This window comes from Corvus cornix, chromosome 1A (assembly GCF_000738735.6).
Source record: "Corvus cornix cornix isolate S_Up_H32 chromosome 1A, ASM73873v5, whole genome shotgun sequence".
In the NCBI taxonomy this organism is placed as follows: Eukaryota; Metazoa; Chordata; class Aves; order Passeriformes; family Corvidae; genus Corvus; species Corvus cornix.
This window is the reverse complement of record NC_047057.1, coordinates 32,062,008-32,087,928: the sequence shown is the minus strand read 5'-3', so window position 1 is coordinate 32,087,928 and position 25,921 is coordinate 32,062,008. Positions and strand designations below refer to the sequence as shown.

Below are 25,921 nucleotides of genomic sequence, written 5' to 3'. Positions count from 1 at the left end.
TTCTGTATATATACACTTTCTTCATAGAGAAGGACATCTATACTTATTAAGAATAAGTCCCACAAGTTCAGATTCTTTCTGAAGAGACAATGGGGGGGAAAGAGCAGAGTCCCCAGGAAGGCGACTCACAGTGTAACTGCCATTTTGGTGTGCTTGCTTTTAATATGTGGAGAGTAAACTACTAATTTAGACAATAAACTACTAATTTAGGCAACGTGAATATGCAGAAGCTTATGCATACACTTCAACACAGTAACACTTAACAGACTGAAACAAAAAAATCATGCTGCTAAACACAAATGGTTAACCAAACACTGTCACTAACACACACTGGTGTCATTTTCTATGATCCCACTGTGCAGTCAGACATATACAACTATTTTTGTATTAATCTAGCTCATTAAAGTGGGTGGTAAACATTGCCCAGTATACTAAGAGTGACACAGAACTTCAGTAGATGCAGCTTTCAACTTCTATGAAACAGGCAGCTTGTTGCAAGACTGAGGCTCAAAAATCAGGTTTATAAGGAGTGCAAATGTCCAAAGCCAGGTTGAATAAGGCTTCTGGTCTACTGGAACGTGTCCCTGCCCATGGCCAGGGGGCTGGAACTAGATCATCTAGGTCATCATTGAAGGTTTCTTCCAACACAAACCATTCTATGATTCCAAAAGACAGCCTGCTATGAGAGGATTGCTGTTATTATCAGAAGACTCTGTTTGAAACTTACATTGCATTGATCTGCTCTTTGCCTGTCAAATATGGCCACAGGAGTAAAAAAGGTAGAAAGATACACGCATGAGAAAGTGATATGAGAAACACTGAGGCAGAAAGAAGAAGTGAAAAGGAAAATAGAAAACAAACTGAAATAATAACCCAGAGAAATAGCAACAGCACTAGAGGTATGACCCTATTGCGGTGCTGCTTCACATGAGGCAAAATTTACATTTCCAGAATGAGTATTATAGAATGGCTTCTCATATGCGCATGTTACGTGATGAAAAGTGCTCTTCTGATTTACTTTGAGATAATGAAGCTAACCTAGAAATAATACTAATAGAAGTGTACTATCAGTTGCTGTTCAGACAGCTGCTACAGAACAATAGACACTGACACAAACTTCCTCATGCTATCACTTCTAAGTCCAGCATGGGATTCCAATTTCATGAGTGAACACTGAAAGCAGTGAGTCTAAACCTAAACTTTTCAATGTTTCTTAATTTAATAGCAGATATGATAGACAGTAATTACACTTATTATTTGGCTCTTATCTCTTGAAAGAAGGCATACCAAGACACACCCTTACAAATTATTTTTATGTTGTTTGTTGCTGAGGGCTCTGCTTCCAGAACTACAGAAAGAAGCAGAGAGCTTTAACTTGGACATAAACACCTGCAAAGGCATTAACAGGATGATAATTTCTTCTTATTAAAATACAAATACATAGTGAAATGTCAAAATCCTGGCTGCAAAGAAAAGACAATCAAGTTAATTTCAGTAAGTGTCTGTTTTCAGCTTACAAAAAAGACAGAGACCATTTGTAAAATACACATCTTTCATTCTACCTCTTGGCTCCCTCAGTCCAGTTTTGGCCTTGAACATTCAGAAGAATTAGTGATTGCCCCCCACAAACACACACTGTCTTACTACTTAAATTACGCACTGCCATAAATGACATCCCCGCACAAGGAGACAGAAATCAGACACATTTTTATAGTCAGAAATTAGAAATAACTCCATCAGAATTTCCCTCTGAAAAGTTGTGAAACAAAGAGCTGGGTCACTGCAGAAACAGGAATCAAGGCAGGAACACTGCTCTGCTGACTGGGGTCTACACCTTCCCCACAATACAGGTAGGTAAAACCCCCTGTTGTACCAGAGCTGAGAACACCAGTTTGTCTCAAGCTAGCTTATGACCAAAATAAACACAGAAGTACAAAGCTGTACCAGAGCTGAATCAAAACATAATTCATTATTACAAGAAAACAACGGCAAAATAAAATAATAATAAGGACAAGGCTTTACCAGTTTGATTTGGTGTTGCTGATGTGTTCCCCGTGCTTGGTACAAGAAATAGAGACTGGATAAAGGACCCCAGTGCATTCACAATATCACGGAAAACTTTAGTGGAATGTTGCTTCATATCATATGACTGACAAAAAGACCTGGTAAGTATTTTATAAAACAGAAAGTATTTGACAAACTGGAGACTAAAAGAATATTTTAACAGCAACTTCCCCCCCCAACGCACACTCCAAACTGTAGACTAAAAGCACATTTTAATGGCAAATATTTAGGTAAACAATAGTATTTAATTTTAGGTAAATGCTCCTTTGACACTGCTAACACACAGACATACTCAAATAACTGTAATTCAGCCCTTCCTGGATAATAAGCATTGCCTAATGCATTATGCAAAATTATTGTGATGAGCTTATTGCATTTAAGTTTCTACATATTTGCAATGTTTTAGGAAGCATTTTCCATTAGAGAAAAATAATAAAAATGTATCTTAAACTTTATGTAAAAGCAAAACTCAATATATTTAGTACCTTAATAGCTGAGGCTGCACACAAAGCCTGTGAATAGATTCTACTGCAACAGCTCGTAGCCACTGTGGTTTGTCTGCATCCAGAAACTTAACCAGCAATGACAGAAAGATTTCACATTCTGTTACCTAAAACATATAGTTTACAATAATTAGCAAAAAGAAAAAGCCTCCTACAAAATATTTTCTCAAAAAATCTTTCATCTCAGGAATCCTATCACAGCAAGATTTGTACAGAATCTAAAAAAAACCCCTTGAATGAGTATTTACTCAGAATTATATAAAAACATAACTAATAATAATATTTTTGACAAGCTAAAACCACATATGCAGTTGTACTGAAGGAGTTAAATTCCTCACAGACATTGCAATAAAGGTCATACATTTGCTACAGTAAACAAACTGTAAGAGAAGTATTTTTTTTAGGAAATACCCCAAACTCAGGACATAACAGATGTGTTTTTTACCCACATTCTGTCAACAGCTTTAGCAACTCAAGTCAAAAGCCTGTTAGAAAGTATTAACAAGGCACAGTAATCACCATTATCTAAAATCAGGCAAACAACAGAAGATCAAAAGGTTCCCAAAACCTGAAAGGCAGTTAAATAAAGACAACAGCTAATCTATTATGAAATTCATACAAGTCCATGACTAACAAAATCATACATTTAGAATACATGTAAGCACAAATCCACTTAAGAGAAAAAGCATATTTAGCCTTCTCTTCCCTCAGTAGACATCAACAGTTCCCAAGAACTAATCAATTCTACTACTGATCACAGCACTGGCATATACATAGAAAAACAAAACTGCATAAAGAAGATTTGAGCACATTCTTACCAGCAAACTGTAAAACTGTTTAATCAAAACAGAAACTACTCGCAGCAAACGCATACAGATGGGAAAGTATGGTTTTTCCACTGGTGCTGGGGAAGAAGAGGTGGTGGAACCTTGCCTGAATTTGATATTTGGGGAGAAGAGCTTTATAACAAGAGGGCATACCCTTTCTTTAAGAAGAAAACTGAATTCCTGATGCTGAAAAAGAAAACAGAAAAAGTTATATGCTGATAGTCCTTAATTGCTACCAGTAGCTCTGATAATGCATCTTATTTACATTTGTAGTTATGATCAAGCAGTCTGAATGTAAATCTTGGTATAAATTAAAATCAGGAAATGAAAAGGCAGAACTGCAGACACCATTATAAAGCTATCAAAAAGTGTGAAATTACAATGGTCAGGTTCATGCCATGCACTCCTCTTCTAGTATTTCCAAGTTGAAATAGGCTGCTAATACAACACTTATATATTTATGAATTTTTTAAATTTACCTACTGTCAGCTAAAACACATTACTGCAGGATTACAGTGCATTTATATGCAGTAGATACATGCAATTCACAGTCATGATTCTTACTTTACAAGTGGGGTGAGGTTAATGTTTTTGTAGAAATAACAATTCCACAAATTTAGTTACAGAGCTGTCATAAATCAGGCAAGATAAGAAAATACATCTCTGGAGGAGATATAAACAGCAAAACTGAAAGTGGAACAAACTAAAACATGCTCTACAAAATGTATAAACATAAATAAAGTGTTTGGGAATAGAAAAACATGGTCAAAAATCACAGGGAACTTTTCTATTAAACTGCCCCCCCTGAATACATAAAAGCTACAAGTCTTTCAGGAAAACAGTATTTGTGTTAAATTAAAGAGGATTTAATGAAGTGCAGATTTTACTACCTATGTGAACAGAAGTCTTACTGTTTTCCATCCAAGAACTACTCACTTGTAAAAACACTTGTGGAAAGTCATTGAGGACTGACTCAAGAAGTTCAAGGCCAAATGTCCGTGTCATTTCTGTCATACCCACGAGCCAGTAGGGAGCATCAGCATTAACTAACTGACAAAGATCCTTGGAAAGAAACATAGTAATATTTACATTCTCTGTACCAAGAAAGTTTCCAGAGTTTATAATGAAATCTACATGCTCTCCTCTTTTGTGACTAGTTTTCTGATTACTACGTAACTTTTCCTTAAATGCTTTTTTTACGTAAGTTACAAAGCACCAAAAACTTTTAAAAGAAATTTTGAACTTTGCTGCTATCCTTGTAGCATGTGTGTTCATTCCCGCCCTCAGAAATCTCTCAAGACCAGTGAATTTGCTAAGTCAAGAAGATTTTTACTGGTGTCATGAATACAACTACACCTTTTCACTACATACTTGCCTTTATGTCCAACACCAAGCACAAGAAACAGGACTGAACTGCAGTTGTAGTGCTTTGCTCTGTTTTGGGTCTGGCTGAAATGGAGTTTATTTTCCCCATAGCAGCCCTCAAAGTGCTGAGTTTTGCATTGGTAGCTAGAAAGGTGCTAATAACACACCAGTGTTTTGACTACATCTGAGTAGCACTGTCAGAGCCTCAGCACCGTCTCTCAAGATTTTCCCCCACTGCCACCAAGAGGCTGGGCAAGATCCTGAGAGGGGACACAAAAAAGGTCATCCCAAATTAACCAAAGATGTCTTTGGTTAACCTCAGTTATAGAATCTAAGAAATGGAGAAGGAAGGGAGGCATTCGTTATTTGCAATGTTCACCTTTGGGAGCAAATGCCATGCATCGTGAACCCGTTTCTCAGGAAGTGGCTAAACATTGCTTGCTGATGCACTTTGCTTATGCACATGCAACCTTCCGCTTTAGTGAACTGCCTTATGAAAAAACCTATGAATTGTTTTCCATCTTATTTTCTCTCCCCACCCAGCTGGGATGGGGAATGGTAAAGCAGCTTGGTGGGCACTTGAGAGTCCAATCAGGGTCAACCCACCACAGCTCACAGAAATAAGAATCTTGAATTTAATGGAGACACGTATGCTTAGCTATTATTTAAGATTCATAGTAAAACATTTTCCAAGACCACTTTGTCTTCATTTTCCCATCATTCCCCTGTGATACAGTATATCATCACCAATGTCAATAAATACACATAAGAAAGCCCAAGGCTCTGGTTAAGGACATTGTCAACATGCCAACAGCAAATTATTTAAATTTCTTAAAGAGATGTAGAAGCACCCAATCTTAACTGCAAATATATAAATATATGCTCCCCAACTACCTGAAAAAGCATATATGCATCCTTAGCACATGGCTTCAGTGTACTGACAGATCTTCTATTACTATTCCCTTGAACTGCAGCTGGCTGGTCAACAGCATCTGTGCAAAAAACCAAAGCTTTGTGAACACAGGAACTGTTAAAAATCAAATGTACATTAAGTGTTCTTACAGAAATACTCTGTGAGAATGGCCAGGTACTTCTCCTGCAACTTATCAAGTCTATAGAAAACCTTAGATTGACTACCAAAGATCATCAATACCAAGCACTTCTTTCAAATGTTCTCTTCAAACACTCTCTTCTCTACTGCCATGTATTTCCCACTCAGTAATCTATGGTACATTCACCTTAAATGACACCCTCACCTCAAATCCTTTCACAGTACTAACCTGAAGACCAGTTCTCACAGCTTGAAAAGAAAAAAAAAAAAATCTGCATTTTATATATTGGTGTACTGAATTGGACTGATACAATGGCAAAGGATTTAGCCTCCTTTAAATACAAATAAGTGTATAAAAGACAGTTAAAATTAATGACGTCTGTGACTTTTTTATAACATCTATAGACATTTTACTACTTCTTTATCTGAAAGAGAAACATCTGATATGTGTCAAAAAGCAGATCAATAAAAGCAAGCTGAGTAAGCAGTATGCCCACCTTTATATCGTTCATCTTCAGCAACCACTCTCTCAAACACGACAGTAACTACCTGCCGCACTGTGGCTGCCGCAGTATTATTTGTGATGTTATCTTTTGTAAAGTGCAATCGAAAGCAAAGTACAATTGCCTGAAAGGAAAAAAAACCAGAAAAAATATCACCTTACAACAATACATTTCATCTTTTAGCTAAGAGTCAAGAAGGTTGATGGACTGAGGAATGCTTTCTGCTAAGTTTGTCAAAAGGTTGCCCAGAAAAAAAAAAAACTTAATAATTTTAAATTTGAAGAACCAGAATAAGTTTTATGGATTACCCTAGCCAAAAAACTCTTTAGTAATCTTCCCCAAAGTCAATAAAAAAGTGGTATTAACTGATGACATTATGATGTGCCAATAAAAAGTACAGTCATCACAGAGAATACACAGTAATCACACAGAACAACTTGTATGGATATTAATGTCAAAAGGACAGTAGGATTGTAAGGTTAATCACAGAAAAGTCAGTCAACTCCAAAGCTAAAATGTCATTCCTCTCCTAGACTGAATCACAATACTTTCACAATCATGTTGCCTTGACTGCTATTATTCCTGACATGCATTTTAATGTGCCATTGTGCTGGCAATGACCTGAATACTTTTTCCCATTGGATTTTATTATTACCTCTAACTCATAGTTTAATACTTACTTATTTTATAATGAATTTTGAAAATTAACATCTGTATGTGCAGTGAAACCTGTGTTTCTTGTTCTTATGTCCATATTCTGTGCTCTTGCACTTGCAAGAATCTCAACCACACCCAGCCACAGTGCTACATGCTCTGAGCCACACAAGATTAAGAATTTTCTTTTGCCTCTTTTTCATGTCTATGATTTGTGGACTCTATTCGTATGATATTTCCACATCAGTTTGAAATCTTAAAACAGCTTGACTGAAACATGAACACTCAACTGGCTGAAACCAATTTTCTCCCACGTAATCTAGAAGAGAAATTTACTTCAAGAAGAGTTTCACAATTCACAGATTGGTAAACAATGTTGCTTCTTCAAAAAGAAGTATCTTAAAAGTTAAATTAAAATGGACAGGTCCTTATTTTTTGTTTTAGTTGAAACATAAAATCCAAAATGTTTCATGTTTAAAACTACCAGCCAAAGTTCTTACTGAAAGAGCAATAACTGGACTGCTTTCAAAAGAGATTCAAGGCAGGGTGGAAGGCAGCTTCTTTTAACATTTTCTCCATTAGTGAGAATTTACACTGTGCTATGTGCTCTGATTCCAGTTCAAAAGCACACAACAAATTTAACAGATGAGAAGGATAGGCATTGGCCCAGTGTTTTTATTTCAAGTTCTGATTAAGTCAGAAATGTATTACTGTGGAGGAATTACAAAACCCATGGAAAAGGAAGCTAAAAGAAATCCTGTTTTCAGAGTCTAGTCGTAAAGACAATATGGACACGATAGAATAAAGAAACGCCCCCCCTCCTTGTCCATTGTTTTCACATGCTTCTTATGTAAAATTTCCCCATTTTTCCTCTTGGATATTGTAAGTTCTATAGTTGACACCAACAAATTCTTACCTTGGACAGTGCTTCATCATGCACAACTGTATTGGTTGTTAAAAGTACAAGAACTGTCTGGAGCAATTTAAGTTCTTCAAGACTGTTCTCCATCAATTGCCAAAGCATATTAATAATGTTTCCTGCTGCAGCCTACAAAGAAATATTTTTTTACCAACTATTACAATATTTACGTACTGGTATATCATGTGTACATATGTAAGAATATCACTGTCATAAAGGCATATCATAACTGAATGTGCCTGCTTGTCTATACCATAGCACTACATTGAGAATATAAAGGCAATTTCATTGTCACAAGCTTCCTGAAGTATTTTTAAAGAATCAACAGCAGAAATGTCTTAATATGTAGCACAAATTAAAGCGTGTACTTAATTTTCTGCTTGGAAATATGGAAGACACAATAAAAATATATTTTACCCTCAGAATTCACTCATATCAGAGAGAAAACAGTGTAATTTTACATTACACAAACACAACTGAAGGTGTATTTTAACAGCATTATCTTTACCAGCTTCCTAACATACTATATGTGCAGTACCATAATATACCATGACATTTACTGCTGCTGCAGAAAATGTGCATCCATTTTACCTTATTTTAAAAATAAACTGTAACAAAAGCACAATAATTTTATTGCACAGAGTATATTTTGTGGAGGCACAAGGTCCATCACATGTTCAGTTCCTGCAGTGTAAAAATGTGAACTAAATTTGCTGGTTTCAATTTTCATGAATTTTCTTCTAGAAGTTACTAATATTTCCTCACTTTTTTTTTTTAATGGTGTAAAATGTTTTCTTTTAAATTACTGAAAACCAGATACAAGTAAAATATTTTGTGGGCTATGTTCATTATAACACAAAGAGCCTCCTAAAACAACTCATTCACCTTCTGTTTGAGGTATTTCTCACTCTGAAATATCTATGGTTTTGTATAAAGATTGATCTTACCTCTGAAACAACTTCATGAGACATGAGCCTCTGTATGGCTGCTAGACACAGCTGAGTGATCTTTGGTTCTTTTGTTCCACAACCCATCAGAAAAGGCTGAACCACCTCTGAGCTGTTCTCTTTCAATGCTTTCAAAGAGAGATATGGAAGCAGTCAATGCTTAATACTTTGAAAAATACAATGCAAAAATTGTTAATCCCACCTATTAACAAAAAGCAATCTGCAGTCTTGGAAATTTAGGATTTACACGTGGACCACAGGGAAGAGCCAAGTGAAGACAGACACCGGGCTGACACAGCTCACTTCCACAATTACCCTGGCCAAGGCTCAAATTCCAAGCACCTTCTCCCTTACACACTCAAGAGACTTTCCAAATCCAAAACATCAACTTAAGAGTCCATGTGGTTAGCAAGAAGGTGTAAGGTTCTGCCAGTTCCAGAGTTTCCCTGGCCTTGCCACAGGAACCAGTCTCAGGCTGGTAGCACTGTCCTTCTGCTCTGCTTCACCTCAGCACCTAATGCAGGAGCAACACTGTGTAGCACAGAGCAACATTCCAAGCCACAGGGCAGGAAGGGGAAGAGCAAACTGCCACCAGCAAAACAGGAGGAGAAAGAGACTGGACTGACAAAACAGGCGGAAAAAGAGACTGGACTGTTTGTATCCAGGGTATGTTCACCTGGCTGTGAATTTGTTAAATGGTGTTTTAGTGGCAAAGGGTAGCTTCTTAAAATGAACTTCTGCCAGGAGAAAACCAGTTCCCATAAACTTTTCTCTCTCCCTTCCTTTCTTTTGTTAAGGAGAAAAAGCTTCGTAATGAATACAACATTCTACACCGGCATTTAAAACAGTTTTTTCCCATAAAAGTAATTCAAGAAATCTGAGATAATCAAATTTAAAAATATGAAAGTATTAAAAATTTTTAAAATACTAAAGGAAAGCATGACTCTGACTGATGAGTGGTTTTCCATTTGCAGGTATGTTTGTTGATTCATGCAAACTTCTAAGATTTTAGCCGCTCATCACCATTTTAGACACTAAAAATTTCCTCACAGTTGCAAGTCCAATGTGTGTTCTTGCATTGAATGTCATAACTTTGTTTTAGTCTATGTGTAGTAGAAGAAATGTATTCATGGAAAGTTTCACATGCTTTTAAGAGGACAGTAGTTACCACAAACAAAAAATACACTCTCACATAAAAATGCAAACATGATCTTTACTATTAAGCATCACTACAACTAATTCGGAAAAAAAATGAAACAACTACAAAAATATACTTTAGTGGTATTTTCCAACTGAAACTAACTCACTCAGAAGTTTCTAAGAAAAGGATAGGCTATTATAAATTATGGATGCCAACTTTCTACAAGATAATAGCTCTTAGAGGGTGATATCAACACACAGCCCAGTTCCATCAGCCTCTTCAGAGCCAGTGCAGGCTCTATGTCCAGTTGACATTTCTGAACTGCCACTAAATTCTAACCATCAATCAGAAAAAAGCAAGCAAAAAGATACCACAAAACATTTATCCTTAACATGAGACTCCAGATATAATTCTGAATGGCAAAAATGGCATGACAAAGAATAAATTTAGGCCTTTTACAATATTTTTCTTCTATAATCCATTAAAAGCAACAATCTCACAACAGAATCTAGACAAATATTTTTACTTTATGAAGCTGAAAAATTAATGTTTTGTAGATCTGCTTCGGTACCCATCTGGTTTTATAGCAACCAGGCACATGGAGTCATTCTTGGGGCTTTCCTGTTCAGAGGGACAGGAGCTTAACTTTGATGATCCTTTCCAGCTCAGAATATTCTGTGATCACATGATTCTGTGACTGTATTAGCTTCGGTCTTCAAATGCACAAAAAATTTATTATTGCCAGGTCTGTCTCAATTTTGCTACCAATTTATGGCAATAGGTATTGAAAAAGAAATCTATCTTACTGAACCATAACAAATGAGAAGTTTCTTGAAAGTATAACTTACCTGTTTATTTCATCAGCAAGATTATAATTCTGATTTTTAGAACTCCTAAACTGTAAGTTTTTGCGCATCTCAAAGCCACATGGAAATAATTTCTCAAATTTATCTCCTTTGATATAAGGCTTTCTCTTCCTTTGGAATTTCTCAAATTCTTATAAATAAATTATAAAGCATGCACAGACTGCCAAGAATGAAGACCTTGAAACAGCTCAACTTAACTTTTCCAAGAGAAAGAAAGAAGTTAGATCAATGACCTCAAAGTTCTGGCAGGCTAAACATATCCCACCAAAAATAACAAAGATTTTAAAGATTTTAATAATGATTTTAAGCCTGCATCTATTTTTCTAAAAATTATAATCCTACACAATGAAATGCTCAAGAAAGCATCAGATCAGCTTATTCAAAACAATCTGATACAGTTGTTCTTATCTACGTTAGTGAAACCACAGTTTACATCAAAATATTTAAAAAGTCGTATCCTGATCAAAATATTTATTTGTATTACTAGAATGTCTCGTAGATGTTCCTAAATCATCTAGCAGTCAAAAAGTATCCACTAGATTTCACAATTACAGTAGCGTTTTGCAGCTTTATTATTACTAATGTATATACATTATTTTTCTTCAAAAGATTTCAAATATTAGATAGGAGGCAATCTCTTGACATTAACATGTATAATTTTAGGTTACAACTGATACCTCAAAAAATACAAGAGTTCATAAAGAATTTAGTCTGTTTAATGACATTATGCTTTAACCATGGAATGTTAGGATAATGTGCAGGCAAAGTACATTTTCTCAGTGCAAAACTGTGAAACAAAGGGGGAAAAAGTTATTATCCTATTAGCAAAGATTAACTAATCAAAATAACTTTTAGGACCTGCTGGTTTCCCAAACCTCTTAACAACAAATCCGTGCAGGTTTTTTTAAATGAAATAAATACTAAGTACATTCTAGTTTAAACTTTCCAAAAGAAAATTATTTTAAAAATTTTACCGACTACCAGAAAGTGTTCCCTCAAAAAGATGAAAGCAACGACTGCCCATCCATGACTAAATTGAATGATCTTTCCCATCTCTTCCCTTTGAAAACTAAAAATCCAGAGAACTTTGCAGGATTAGAAACTAGCTTTCTAAAATACAAACTTCTTTATGCAGTAACATGTTGACAGCTTCCCAAACGGCTAACTACAGCTCTCTCTTGATTGTTTTTGTATTTTGATATAGCTGACATTACCTGGCACACTTTTCCCACTTATGTCAGCATTCATGACAGCAGTAAAAACAAAGAAAATAAACAAATAAAAAAGAGGCATTAAAGTGAAATACTGAGGATTGGGTCTGTTAATTCAAATAATCCTAGAAAATGCCTCCTTAACAATATCTGATTTACATACCTCAAAACAAGATATGGTTTCGCAGCTATTTCACTGGACCTACCAAACAACCTGCATTTCAAGGATTTTGACTATATCTGGGGTAGACACTCAAGTATTAATGCAGGGACATTTAAATCCGGCCAAGGGCTTTACCAGCAACTGGCAAGAAGCCAACTTTATAAAGCTGAAGACAGTCAAAAGATACTGTTTTAAGCACTTATAAAGCTGTAGCTCACAAGATATGCCCCGTCCCCCAAGGCATTAGAACATGTTAAATTGAACGACCTTGTCTCAGACAAAGATGGAATTTTGCCTGCCAGTTACAAGTCTCCAAAGGCTGGACTAATACACAGATGTGGATCATACTACAGAGCACTCAACCACAGCAACTAGAACACTGAGACTGTAAGGTCTTAAGTATTTCACATTACTTTTCTAAGTGGATGATAACTTTTGTAGAGCATCAGCTGAAAATGGAGCCCTTCCTCAGCACCAGAATAGCACTAACATGAAACACAAGCAGTATTTAAAAACTTCTGTGCTACTAGTTTTGCTAGGTGCCCAAAAGTAAAGCATCAACAATACAGCACACACTAAAAGACATGACTAAAAGACTATTAGACATATCCAAAACATCTTTTTAACATTTTGATCTGTAACTCAGCTTTATTTTTCCCATTGCACTGCAAATAATTACCTGCCAAAATATCTGTGTTCCGTGCAGCTATTGTTTTCACTTTTATTATTCCTGATTCAGCAGCCTGGAAGAAAAGAAAATAAGTAGTTTAGGTGCTATACCATACATCAATATCTGCAAAGAAATAAAAATATTGTAGACAAATAAAAAGGTACAGTCTCAGAGCAAAAAATGTTTTTGTAGTGGTTTCTGCCAGCAGAGCTAATGCAGAAGTGAAATTTTTGTAGCTGCTAGAATTCCTTTCCAGAATTCCACAGGAAGGGTTATATTCAGAATTTTTGGAAATCATGATTCTCATTGTATTACTTTCTGGTCTTATGAATGCAAAAAAACCCACTAGTAAGCATAAACACTGTTACATACTCTTTATACAATTTCAAGCTATGAGTATAAAAATGAAACTCATTTTCCCCATGGATTTTGGCTCCCAAATGTCCTATACAAATTATCCCAGGGCAATACCATTGTGAAAAACGAGGTTCACTCTCCTGTTAGAATTTAAAGAGTTTAATATAAAGACAATAAGAGACACATAAAATAAAGCAAAGGGATAATGGCCGGGTGCCTTGGCGCTCTGCCAAGAGCACACCTGATGCTCGAGGTGAGTCCTTTTTATACCATTTTTACTGTCTGTTCTCTATTCATATTAAAACTTTGCCAGGAGTCGTTCTGCATGGCCACTCCTTGGTTCCGCCTTTTTAGAGCATGCGTATTCTTCTGCCTTGCGGTTTTATTTCTTTTGATTCTTGGGGTTGGGCCCGCTAGGTAAGAGTCGATGGTAGGGTGGATCTCTTAATTCTCCAACAGTCAGGGCTGATTGCAGCTTTGGGCCTCTTTGCCCCCCGGGCAGAGCGGTGATAGCGGCTCTCGGACCCTCCTGGCCGCCCGTTCTCCGGGCGGAGCAGCCTTTGGGCCCTTTTGTTCTCTGGACAAAGTGTTGATCAGCAGCTCCGTGGGCCTCATCCTCTGCTCGCTTGGAGGTTATCTTACTTGCTCACACTTGCTAACATTCTTGCTAAAACGAGAGAAAACTACATCCACACAGCAAAAAGCATTTCTAACATTATATAATATCTACCTTAATACTTTGCGAGAAGCCAATACTATAATATATGTTTATAACACCATGAAGATGCCTTTCTAACAATATGCTCTGTTCTTCCCAGCATACCATACAGTGCATAGCACCAGTTCCTCCCCTTTCCCCGTAAGTGTGACGTGGCAGAGCAGCAGCATCCTCCTCTCCCTCACACACTCCTTCAGCGGGGCCAGGGCTGCAGGCTGCCTGGGCACAGCATGGCAGGGTGACAACCAGGGCTGCCCAGCTGAGCCGGGACATCATGCATGGCCCCAAGGGAATGGCAACTCCCTCTTCAATTGCCCACAAACACTTCCCTGCAAAAATCACTCAAGTCATGTTCTCTAATGGAAATCAAGCCGAACTGGAAATGTGACATTGAGGCTTTGCATTTCAAGACAAACTTCTGAAAGTTTTGTGTACAAAATCTAAATACAAATAATACATTATACATTGTGCCTTTCCATTTTTTAATTCCATTAATACACTATAAGCCTGTGGAAAGAATTAAATAAATCAAAATAAGCGCAACAGGTTTTCCCAAACGACTGAATGCAAGTTGCTGGAAAATACTGTTCTGCAAATTTGAAAGCACACTTCCTCTTTTATTTCAGCTCTGTATTTCTGTGTATTTTCCACACTAAACACTTATATTTTTCCTCTGATACTACTATTTAAAGATGTGTGCTGTCACCACATAAAATAGATTAGAGAAGCAGAGAAGCTCTGACAGCAGAAACACAAAAACGATAGTACATAAAGTTCTACCAAGTATTAATATTCTCTCTTCCTCAGAACATTATTCCAACAAGATTTCCCAGAGAGTCAGGTTAAGGTGCCTGTATAAATTCACAAGCAAATATTTAAGAGTTGATATACATATTTCTCAAAATAGCCAAATGAGAAATGCAAAGCTGGAATTTTCTTCCTTTTTTTTTTTTTTTTTAATTTCCCAAAACAATATAGGAAGACTAAACACTGCCTTAAAATCCTGGAGATTTATTTTTTTCTGAACACAGTTTTCTACTTCAAAAGTAAAGTCAGTAATATCCATGTGCCTGATTAACATACAACATGCTCAAATGAGCACAAGGCAACATGCACATATATATTCCGCATAATTAAAATGAGGCATGCCAAATGCAGCTCTCATTTATTTTAATTATATTAATGTATTGAAGTTCTTGAGATTTAAGTCAATCCATGTTCTTCTTCAGTTATAAATTGTCAGCTAATTGGAGGGGTTCTTGTCACAACACATTGTTCCTATTAATTAATATGAAGGATTTGTCACAGTCCAACTTCAATTATCTTCAAACTGAAACTCATCACATCTACTGGTAGTTTATTTCTTTCTTGCCTGGAGTGACAAACTCATTCTGATTCAAAGAAATATTAAGTCTGCTCATATTAGTGGCATTAACAAACACCATGCACTTTGCACAAAAATTTTCCAACATAATGGCTCTCAGTTGTTTCCATGTTTTATTTAAAATAGTACACATTTTTGAAAAAAATAAGGTAAAACAAAACAACTGCTGAATATAAGCATTCTTCTCCATGCGATACAGAAATTTCTATGATCATCTGCATTATACTCTATTTCAGAATTTCTGTTCAGAATCCCAATTAAAAATGTTTAGACTTAATTACACTGCACACATCCTACAAAAGAAAAATAAAGTACTGCACTGTTTATGTTAAAGAGACAACACAAACATTTATAAAAAAATACCTCCGTTGATCACAAATAGCCAACAGAACACATGATAACTATAAACAATTCTAATCAGTATACATGAATGTAAAAGTGTGCTTGGATTGCATCAATTTAAGTGGCATATTAAAAGATATATTCATAGCTTTTAAGTTTACAAATTTACTATAGCAGCCTGCAGGACACTGCCACATGAGAAAAGGATCTTATAAAACACTAATCAAGGAGAGAGACAGCATTATAGTGTCTGTACTTATGGGTACAAATATGATAATTTACTTTGACATAAATATAAGACACCATGTCTTTAAAGCAACCACCAGTTTTAGATGTAACATTACCAGCTTCCCTTAGCACTGCAATTCATAGTAGTCTAATGAGCAAGTCAGTTATCTCTCTATTTTGAAAAGAAGCAAATACATGTAATTCCTGAAACATAATAAAGCTTAAATGTACTTACAACCTTCAGTCAATTAGATTTCCAATTCTGCTGCTTTAATAACTGTGAAATGAACTGATATAAAATGTCTCAAACACACACTTGCCGTTATTAAGTTTTGCTTCATGTTTCTCCTGAAGCAACTGGGAAGGTGAAATATTGACAAAAAAGAGAAATTGACTCTCAGTGATAGCACATATTCAAGCCAATCTCTTCCAATACTTTGACCTGGTTTTAATCAGTCAATAATCTCACAGCAAAATTCAACAGGACCCTCTGGGCTCAAACACTTGCTTAATCATCTTTCTGCTTCCTTGGAAGTTAGTCACCAAGCATTTGCTGATTATGAGGAAGTCACCCTTCACAGAAATCAAAGTAAGGCAAATAGAAAATTTATGTGCCAAAAAAAAAAAAAATTAAAAAAATCAAGACAGTGCAGTTTCAAGTAGACTGAAAAGAAGTCTGCGCCTAGTATCTATCTCCTGGCCTCAAAGCTCCTCTCTGAATGTACAATCTGACAACAACATTCACAGCTGCCTTATAGACAGCAGTTCTCTGCACATGAGAGACCAGGATGTGGAAATGCATCGACTCTTTCAAACCTAGCTTCAGGAGTTTCTCAGATCCAAAACTCTTCCCCTCCTAATTGACTTCTGAGTCTTCAGTTGCAACAGGGAAGAATTTCAGTCTTCCTGTCATCAGATGTGCTGTGAGCATCTTCCAGATTTTTGGAAATTTTTACACTTTGTTTAGGGTCAAAAGCACCTATTGGGTAACAGAGACAGGTAACAGCTGCTCAGACAATCAGGAAGGAAAGATTTAATGTATCCTCAAGCAGAACCAACATTTTCCAACATCCAGGTAACATTCATGAACTAAATTTCTCCACATCGTAGTCTGTGTATACATATTTAAAGCTCTATAACTCATCAATAGCATATGAAGGTACTGGGATATACAATTCTACATGAGTTCAGCATGACATAAAGGCAAACCATCCACACCAGGAGTGATAAGTGCATCTAGAAAACACCAATTTTTCAAATCTGTCTTCTGGGACATAGTGGAAGCTCTTAGACCCAACTGCAGTAGGCAATCTACATTAGCTCAGGACACCACTATAGCTAACTCCATGATCATCACAATGTTACCCAGCAGCCCAAGAATGGGACTTGTCTCGGCAGTACAAAGATTAATGGCATGGTATATGCTTGAACATTTAAATCTCAGAGGCCAAGACATCTTGGACCTCTATTGCAATGCATACAGACAGGCAAGTAAGGGACCAGAGGGGTCAGCTGGGATGTGATCAGACAGTACATCAGTTGCTCTGCAGTAATCTCTATGTTTTTGCCTTTACTCTGAGGTAACTATGAAAGAGCTACACTTCTTTTACTGAAAAATAATAACATAATTAACAACTTTTCCTAAGGGAAAGATGACATAAAATTCAAAACTAAAGTGAAAAAAAGCACTTGTTGTCTCTGCCATATCAATCATTCTTTTAAAAGTTTCAAACCTGGGTTTTTAAAAATGCTTTAGAAAGGATAAACATGCTGATCTTCAAAGAAATTGGTGTCTAACAATTAGGAAGAGAAGTTAGCATCTTTTTTACTTTATTAACCAAAACAATATAAATTCCCATAAGGATATTTAATGTAACAACCAGGCACGTGGTTATTTCTACGAAGGATTGATCTAACATTAAGGATATTTTTGTATAAATTTGTAAATATGAAAGCATTATTATCGAAAGTTAATAAAATCAAGAATGTTCACTGCTAGTGCTTTTGAATGACCATTTGTGTTTCCATTGTACATTAGAGCAAATTGCCATCTCCAGAGGCATTAAAATTGTTGTAAGGTTTGCAGTCCTTACTACACAAGCTATTGATTTCTCTATTCTAAAAAGAAAAGCATTCAGGAACAATAGTTTATATTGGTATTTACATTACATTGTTTGCCAACCTTTTATTAAGATGGGATGAGAGTAATATATGTTATCTATAGTCACTTCCATATCTATTACAGGAAATAAAAAGAGCAATTTTTTTCATATCCACCATTATCTGCCTTTCCAACTGGAACACTAACCCTATATCAAATAGTTTAGATAAGAGGTCCTCCTGTCTAAAGTACAGTTTCACTTCGTTGTTATTCTGGCTTGCTTTGCAAAAGCATATTCTGGACCATTACTGTACTTCTAAACTATTATTTGGAAAAGAACACACTAGAAAAAGTTCCTCACTAAATCAGTTTCATGAAAGCACTAAAGCATACCACATTTGTGTGAAAAAGCATTGTACTTGCCTTCTGTATTTTTATCTTCCTCCCCATGAGTACAATCTCTACTCTGACCCTTCTCTTTTATATATGGTCATTTTACATGTGAATTAAACTGGCAAAATGCCAGTTTTGATCTGACATTGCTGTGCACTCACAGGGGTTTATTACACTGAACAATTTATTATCACTTTGTTACGAAATTATCATAAATTAGGAAAAAAAAAAGGATTAACAGATTCTATCATACACTTTCTTGTCCAACTGAAGATATAAGACATTGCAGTTTATGTTTTTTGTTTTTTAAACACACACAGTCTTGTTCATTTCCAGCTTTAGTGCAACTGTATTAGTTGCTCTCATATTCAGAGTGCTCTTTCACACTTGACAGGAGTGACTACTCCTCTGGTCCATTAATCTTCTGAAATCGTCAGTTTGCAGTACCAGTAGCCAGTTCAGAATTCTGAAGGTTAAACATCACTAATGCCAGGAGAATTGCCAGTGTTATCTAAAATGCTTCAGGGCTGCTGCCTCTGGAGCTACCTCACTTGACATGAGCATAAAGATATTTGAATACAAATACTTAATATCACAAGTTTTCACTTGACAGTCAAAATACTACACCTCAGCTGGAAAAAACATCACACATAAATTAACAGAACAAATCACAATGCATAACATAAACCAACGCATTACCAAACAGCACTAATGTGGACAGAAAGGCAAAAGAGCTAACATGGAAGAAACACAAGCCACTTAGCAACAATTTTTTTAAGTTCTACTTCTCTCTTCAACAGACAGAACAAAGATGTACCCCATATTTTGTATTGTATTCTATATAAATTATATTGGTAACTAAATATTACATATATTACAATATATGGTAGATATTAGATACATATGTAGTGTAAGGATATTCTGAGAGAGCTTGTGTCTACCATTAAGAGATTTCTGAGTGATCCATTCAAGTACCACACAACTAATTTTAAACCACTGAAACAGAGCACTTGCACTTGAATTTTACTTACATACTTTTGACATAACAATTATCACTCTACATTAAAAATACAACAACAGCCTGTTTCAGAGCTTTAGGAGACATACACTTGAAGTTCAAACTAATTTTGCCTTCAGCTTGTCGATCACAACAGATGGGACCAGGCAACTTTTGAGGATTTGCCACAAGTACTACATTCAGTCAGCAATGTCTATTTTCCAGACACCTGGTAAAAAGAAACAATAGCTGACAGTTTAGGCACTAGTTGAGAACTGGAGTCACCAAGAACTTTCAACTTCTGCTACAAGTTTCCTGTATAATCTTCAAGAAGCCATGGTAGGCAGATAAGAATTAAATCAGAGATTAAGATGCACAAATTTAAATACTTAGACTCCCATTACAATGGAGATTGTCTCTATTGAATGCTCCTTAATTCTTAAAGCCTCTCCTTAAGCTAATTCAGCTGACCCACTAGCAGGGGCTCAATGCAGAGATCTAAGGTTAGGCCTCTGTATCCAAGACAACTACATGCAGACACCAGAAGACCCATGCCCTCCTGGACCAGAGGCTGGAAGCCAAGGAAGACATACTATGGTATCTCAAATGGCAATGTAGAACACCTAGTATGTCGGTGATAGAGGGTATCAATCCCCGGGCTATGAGATACTCTGAATTGTTCTTTGGCTCTACTGACATTATTTCCATAACAAACCAAGCCTGCACAATCAATGAAGCTTAGACACCCAACATTAGGGACCTTAATCCTGCACTGAAAAGTGTGACTTGGAAAGTGTAAAGACAGACTGATAATACTGAGACTTTAAATAATTTTCTTCATTCATTAAATTGCAAGGTATTACATGATGAAGAAATTTGACCTGTTGTCTCGGTTTTGAAAGACAGGTGTCTGCTAAGGAAGGCAGAGGCCCCCCTTGAAGTGGCAGATATAACCCCTTTTCCCTCCAAGTTATTATATTTTGAAATCAAGGGCCTTTAGGCAAAGATGTGGGAAATAGGAATAACAGTTCTTTACTCTCTCTCTATATATATGTATACAACCAGTCAAACAAAACAACAACAACTCTGGCAGTAACAGCAATCACAAACCCAGTGCCAGCCTTCTCGGCTGTCAGGCCCTTTCCCCTCGGGTGCAGTTCCGCTCGCAGCCGGCAGGGGCGCTGGCGGCTCCCGGGGAGCAGGGCAGGTGCGATGGTTCCCCCGCGGCTGCAGGGGGCGCTCCGGAGCGAGCTCGGGAAACCCGCGGCTCTGGTGCCCTGGGATCCCGGGAAGGGATGGGACAAAGGCTTCACAAACCGCTGGGCAGCTGATCCCGGACTCTCAGGAACAGCAGGCTGGAACGGCAGGCTAGAACGGCAGGCTGGAGCGGCAGGGACGAACGCAAATCCCGGGTGGCAGGCGAGATGTATCCAGATGGGAGAACCCCACGGAAGCCCAGGCAGGCAGGACAAGCAGGGCTACAGCGTAGCGAAAGCTCGAAGCAGCAGCGGGGCAGGGCAGCCACAGCTTGGTCTCCAGCAGGGCAGGGAAAACGGCTTTTGGGGTCCCGGCGTTGTTTCCAGCAGGAAGAAAGAACGGCCAAAAAGAAAGAAGCAGCAGCTCCTTTCTCTGCAGCTTCTCTCTCCGGACGCTCAGAGCGAACTGACCCCACACCCAGGTGTAGACAAAGGAGTAGCCAGGCCCGCCCCACTCCCCTTTTTGTCTTTCTTAAGTACAGCTATTTGTCCCCTAGCAACATGCATATGGGAGAAAATTCCTTTAACAGGAGAACCTAAGACTAAACTAAACCCCAACACCTGTGCGCCTTACGTGAATCACTTCAAAACACATGACATTTTCTCTCAAAGATTACAATGATCACATGAAACTTATGATTTACAATGGACCATGAAGCTTAGAACACATCTGAATAGATGACGGTCTCCTAGAAATATAAGAGTTCACTTTTTTAGAAACATAATTTTGAAAAAATACTACTGTCAATATTGAAGAAAAACCACTGCAGAATTAATTGACTCCAAACATGAAGCTAGCAGACACAGCAAGTGGGAAAGATCAGAACTCATAAAAGAAACTGAAAGAGATATTAGGGATCACCAGTCTCAGGTCACCAGCTCAGCTACAGGCTGGCAACTCAAGAGTGCTACAGAGTAATCTCCAGTCACCTGCACAAAACACATGCTTTACCACAAGCTGCCTAAGTATGACAATATACATTTTACAGAGCATTGTTTCTCTATTTCAAAAGAACCTTTAAAATATTCGTTAAGTGAATACCCATTTAAAAAAACCCCAAAACCTCCAGTTTTCATCCTTCCAAACTAATGTTGTGAAGACCTGAAAATAAACCAACCTGGAAAGTTCAGTGTAGGTTAAATTCCTTGTAGGCTATAGTGTCAGAATTATTTAATCAATTTTATTCAAAAAATAAAGCAGGAAACCCAAAAACTTGATCACTCCTACAGAAAATGGTCTATGTACAAAGGTTTCTTCTTTCCTAGGTTCATTTGGCTCATCCTTTTACCACTAAAGTAGCGTGAATGCAGAGCACTCAGAAACTATTCAATGCTAGAAGTACATCAAGTGACTCAGATGCCCAAATCACAAGACACTTCAGCATGTAATTTTCTTTCTTAGCCTTCTCCAATATGTCTACTGCACTACGTTCAACAAAATTTCTGAAATATTATCATTACAGAACAAACAGCTAACAAATATTCACAGGTTTTAACTGTTCCTTCCAGTTGCATTAGGAGTCCTAATGATCACTTCGACATTATATATGAAATTAACTGATCTGTATCTTTTTAGTGTGTGTTTAACTTTTGCAATACATCCTCATGTTTAGTTTCACACAGCTACCCAATGGCATCAGAGGTTCTCTAAAAAGGACAAGCTTCCCAATTAATTTTTTGGCATTAGCTTTGGCATGTGTTCAAGATCGGCATATCATTCCTAAACAAGGATGATTTAACCCAGGGGACTGAACTGTCACGTATGTCACTCAATGCAAACAAGACTGGACTCCAAAGGAAGAAATGTAGAATAATGCTTGTCTTCACACAACACAACACACTGCCCCTCAGAAAGGGCAAATCCTATCTCTTGCCTCAGGCTAGTCCACACCACATCTACTGTAATTAAATAATTTAAAGTTTGATTTGTCCAGAAGTCACTCAAATTCTAAGTTTTTGACTTTTACCCTAAGAGCTTTGTAAGGCTACTTGCCTGCAAGAAGAGTTACTTATGAAGGAAGAAAAAATACGATTGCAAAATTGGATTCTATTATTTTTCCTAGATACAGCAAATTACAATACAGTTTCAAAAATGTGTCTGTGTGCCAAAGGAGTATACAACTCAGTAAGTAGCTAAGTAAAAGCAATGCTGCTATTTCAAACAAAGCTCTGGTAAAGAAACAGCACAGTGAGGCTATCAAAAGCTTTCTTCCAAGAGACTCAGGAGAGCATTTCTACTGACCAAAGTATTCAAAGCTAATTCTGTGCTTCTCTTCCAGGTGGAGGCAAGTTGAACGACACTTCTTTTCCAGCCCTACTACAGCAACAAACATCTTAAAACGTACAGGCAACCTGCAACCTATTACACAACTGCCAAGAAAAGGGCACACCCTGTCCCAGGCCAAGCTGATCCTGCCACGGGATGATGCCATCCCTGTCTGCCCCAACCCCACCTGCCCTCTCCCTTCCCCTCTCCTACCAGCACAAATGTGCCTGAAACTGTGCAGGGAGCTGAGTAAGAGTTACTTTTTTGTGTTTTTTTTCTTAAAATCACTTTGCTTTTACTACTATTTAAAAGTCAAGAAAAAACCTGAGACAACACAGAGACTACAAGCCTACAAGAAAGCTGAGACTGCTTGACTGGATCTGTGTAAACAACAGTGAGTTACATATGACTGGAATTCAGGCTGCGAGGAACTTTTGGGTATACTTCTTTCTCCTTTTAACTCCATTATTTCTGCCAATTATAAATATTTCCCCCTTGTATTTCTGAAGCTTTGTAATGCAGTAGAATTATCTAACCAAATCAGATGCAGCTTACTGAACAATATTTTCACTCTGTAATAAGAAACAACAGGTAACCTATTTATGACACTAAACCATTTTCAATTCTGTGATAAGACAAAATTCTTACTCCACTTCACTAAGAAGAGCACCACCAGCTTTCCACAAATGCAGCACGCAATATCAAACCCCCAGTCACTAGCAGATTAAAATAGTTTATAAAGCTCTATGAGTGCAGCACACAGTTCAGTGCAGCGTTAGCAGCATTACAATACTGTCCAGTACAGAGCAAATCTTAGAGCTCACTGTATTAAAAATGACACACTAATGACCAAGTAGTATTGTTTTCTAGGAGAAATGCCAGATTACTTTAGATAACATCAACAGGACTGATGCCTGTACCAAAGACTGTTCCATCCTCTTCAAGCTCTAAAAAACAGTGTTTTATTTACACTTGCCCTGAGAGCTTCTATCCCATCCATGGCTGATTTCTGTTTTTCTAGCAGGGCAACAGAAATATGTTGTGAAAATACAAACACATATGTCTGCCAGTTTAAACAGGTTTGGTATTTCAGAGACACAATCACCAAATCACTTCTTGTTCATAGTGTATAGCATTCATACCTAGTATGCTTCTGTAGTCGGCACCGATCTGAGGAAGTATCAAACAGAAAAAACCTCTAGCAACAAAGAGACAAGGGTCTCAAGTGTAATAGTAACTGGTGTTCTCCACCAGTTACTATTAATAAGTCTGTTACGTTATTTAAACTCCAAACATCATCAGCAACATAATTTCAGACTTACAGGTTCTTTCTGCAGCTCCCATTTTTAAAGCTTTAAACGGCATAACCTAGGGAAAAACCTACTTGGGTATTATTTGTCACACGGAGCACAGACAACATATGGATGCTTTGGAGACAACAAACATCCTGTTATTTCTCAGTTAAAAGCTCTAACTAAAGGGAAGGAAGTTGGCCACATATTTGTGTCCCAAGTTTAACAGTGGGAGTAACTCAGTAATTTCAACACTTCTTAACAGATTATCGAAGTCAGCAAAAACCTCAGACTCTACTGTTGTAAGTTACTGGACTTACAACTACATGATTTTCACATAAACGTGACCTACTAAGAAAACTTTACAGACTCAGAGTAACAGAAAAATTGAAATGAAAGCACTTAAAACATGGAAGAGTTCAAGTCCTATTTTCAATAAGGGTTCATTAAGACCTTACTTCTTACTCCTAATTGAGGAAAAGATCTAGATCCCATGGTTGGCTGTCCCCTTCTCTTCTGCATCCAAACCCCACTCTCACCCTCCTCCCCCAAAAGAACTCCAGTAAACTTCAGCTGTGTCACGTACATGCCTGTTCAAAGAATCATTTAATATTGTTTTGGTCTCTCTGAACCTAATAGATACTGCATAATTTTGTAATAACACATGCATTAGAAAGGTGTTTAAAGAGTGAAAACTAAAACCCTTCTAATAAAAAAGGCTCTGTTTTTCTGATCATACAACTGGTCTAAATCCTTACAGTATTGGTTAAAGGATTTACTCACGTTAATCATCTGAGCAATGAGCAGAATTGAAAAGTACATTACTACTTTTATCACAGCAAACCAATCAGCTAAATTCACTTTGTAGAATTTTAATACTATTAATATAAAAACAAAACTAACAAAATAAAACCAAACAGACAATTCACTTTAGAAGTGGATGAAGATAACAACTGTGAGCAAAATCTTTTACTATATCAGACACTACAAAGATTATGAGAAGCAGCTTACCTTTATAAAGTACCTATCAAATCTAACAACTATGATATACATCTCACAACTATTAATTTGGGACTAGGAATTTTTCAGTAGTTTTATCCCAGTATGGTAAGCTTATTAAGTGACATGAAAGCATAGACATCAACTGCAATATAAACTCATAAATTACAGGGCATGTGGGAGAGTCTAGTTACACTGCAAGTAAAAAAGTGAGATTGTAAGTGGTATGAATTTGTTTTTAAAAGCCAGTGTTTAAGCATGATTTAAAAAACTGGTGCTGTTCTGAGTCAGTAAGAAGAATATGCCATTCCTCTAATTACTCTAGCTAAATCTAATCATGACCAGACCAAACATACGCAATTAAAATATCTGTTTAGCAGTTGAGATTTGACAAAAAAAGGACACCCATTTCCTTTAAAACTAGAACAAAAAAAAAATAGCTTCCAGAAGTGAGGAAGCAAGATCGTTTCCTGAAACTGTATCATACATCCTACTGTAGGACTGCTTTCACCTCAGACTCCCTGTAAGAGCACACAGCTCCCAGCGGAAAGTTCCATCTCTTTATAAACATCTTCCAGTACTATTCCAATAAACCTACCCAAATCCCAGACAATTGTGAAAAACTTTATTACATGTTTTCAATGAAGAAAGCTATACAAATTGCTGTCAATTTAAAGGGAACAACACAAAAGTCGAACTTACAC

At 37.0% G+C, this 25,921-nt stretch overlaps 1 protein-coding gene across 4 annotated transcripts in view; it reads right to left on the bottom strand.

The window, feature by feature from the left end:
- The window catches only part of MON2 (MON2 homolog, regulator of endosome-to-Golgi trafficking), a 68,463-nt gene that overhangs the window by 40,661 nt on the left and 1,881 nt on the right, over nt 1-25,921 (bottom strand). For all 4 annotated transcript variants that reach the window (XM_039571067.1, XM_039571070.1, XM_039571068.1 and 1 more), the window contains exons 2-10: nt 12,894-12,957; nt 8,834-8,961; nt 7,884-8,015; nt 6,308-6,437; nt 5,654-5,751; nt 4,331-4,456; nt 3,386-3,580; nt 2,550-2,674; nt 2,023-2,162 (exon numbers count right to left, since the gene is read on the bottom strand). In XM_039571067.1, coding sequence (XP_039427001.1) covers nt 2,023-2,162; nt 2,550-2,674; nt 3,386-3,580; nt 4,331-4,456; nt 5,654-5,751; nt 6,308-6,437; nt 7,884-8,015; nt 8,834-8,961; nt 12,894-12,957 — 1,138 coding nt within the window. The remainder of the gene's footprint in view (nt 1-2,022; nt 2,163-2,549; nt 2,675-3,385; nt 3,581-4,330; nt 4,457-5,653; nt 5,752-6,307; nt 6,438-7,883; nt 8,016-8,833; nt 8,962-12,893; nt 12,958-25,921) is intronic.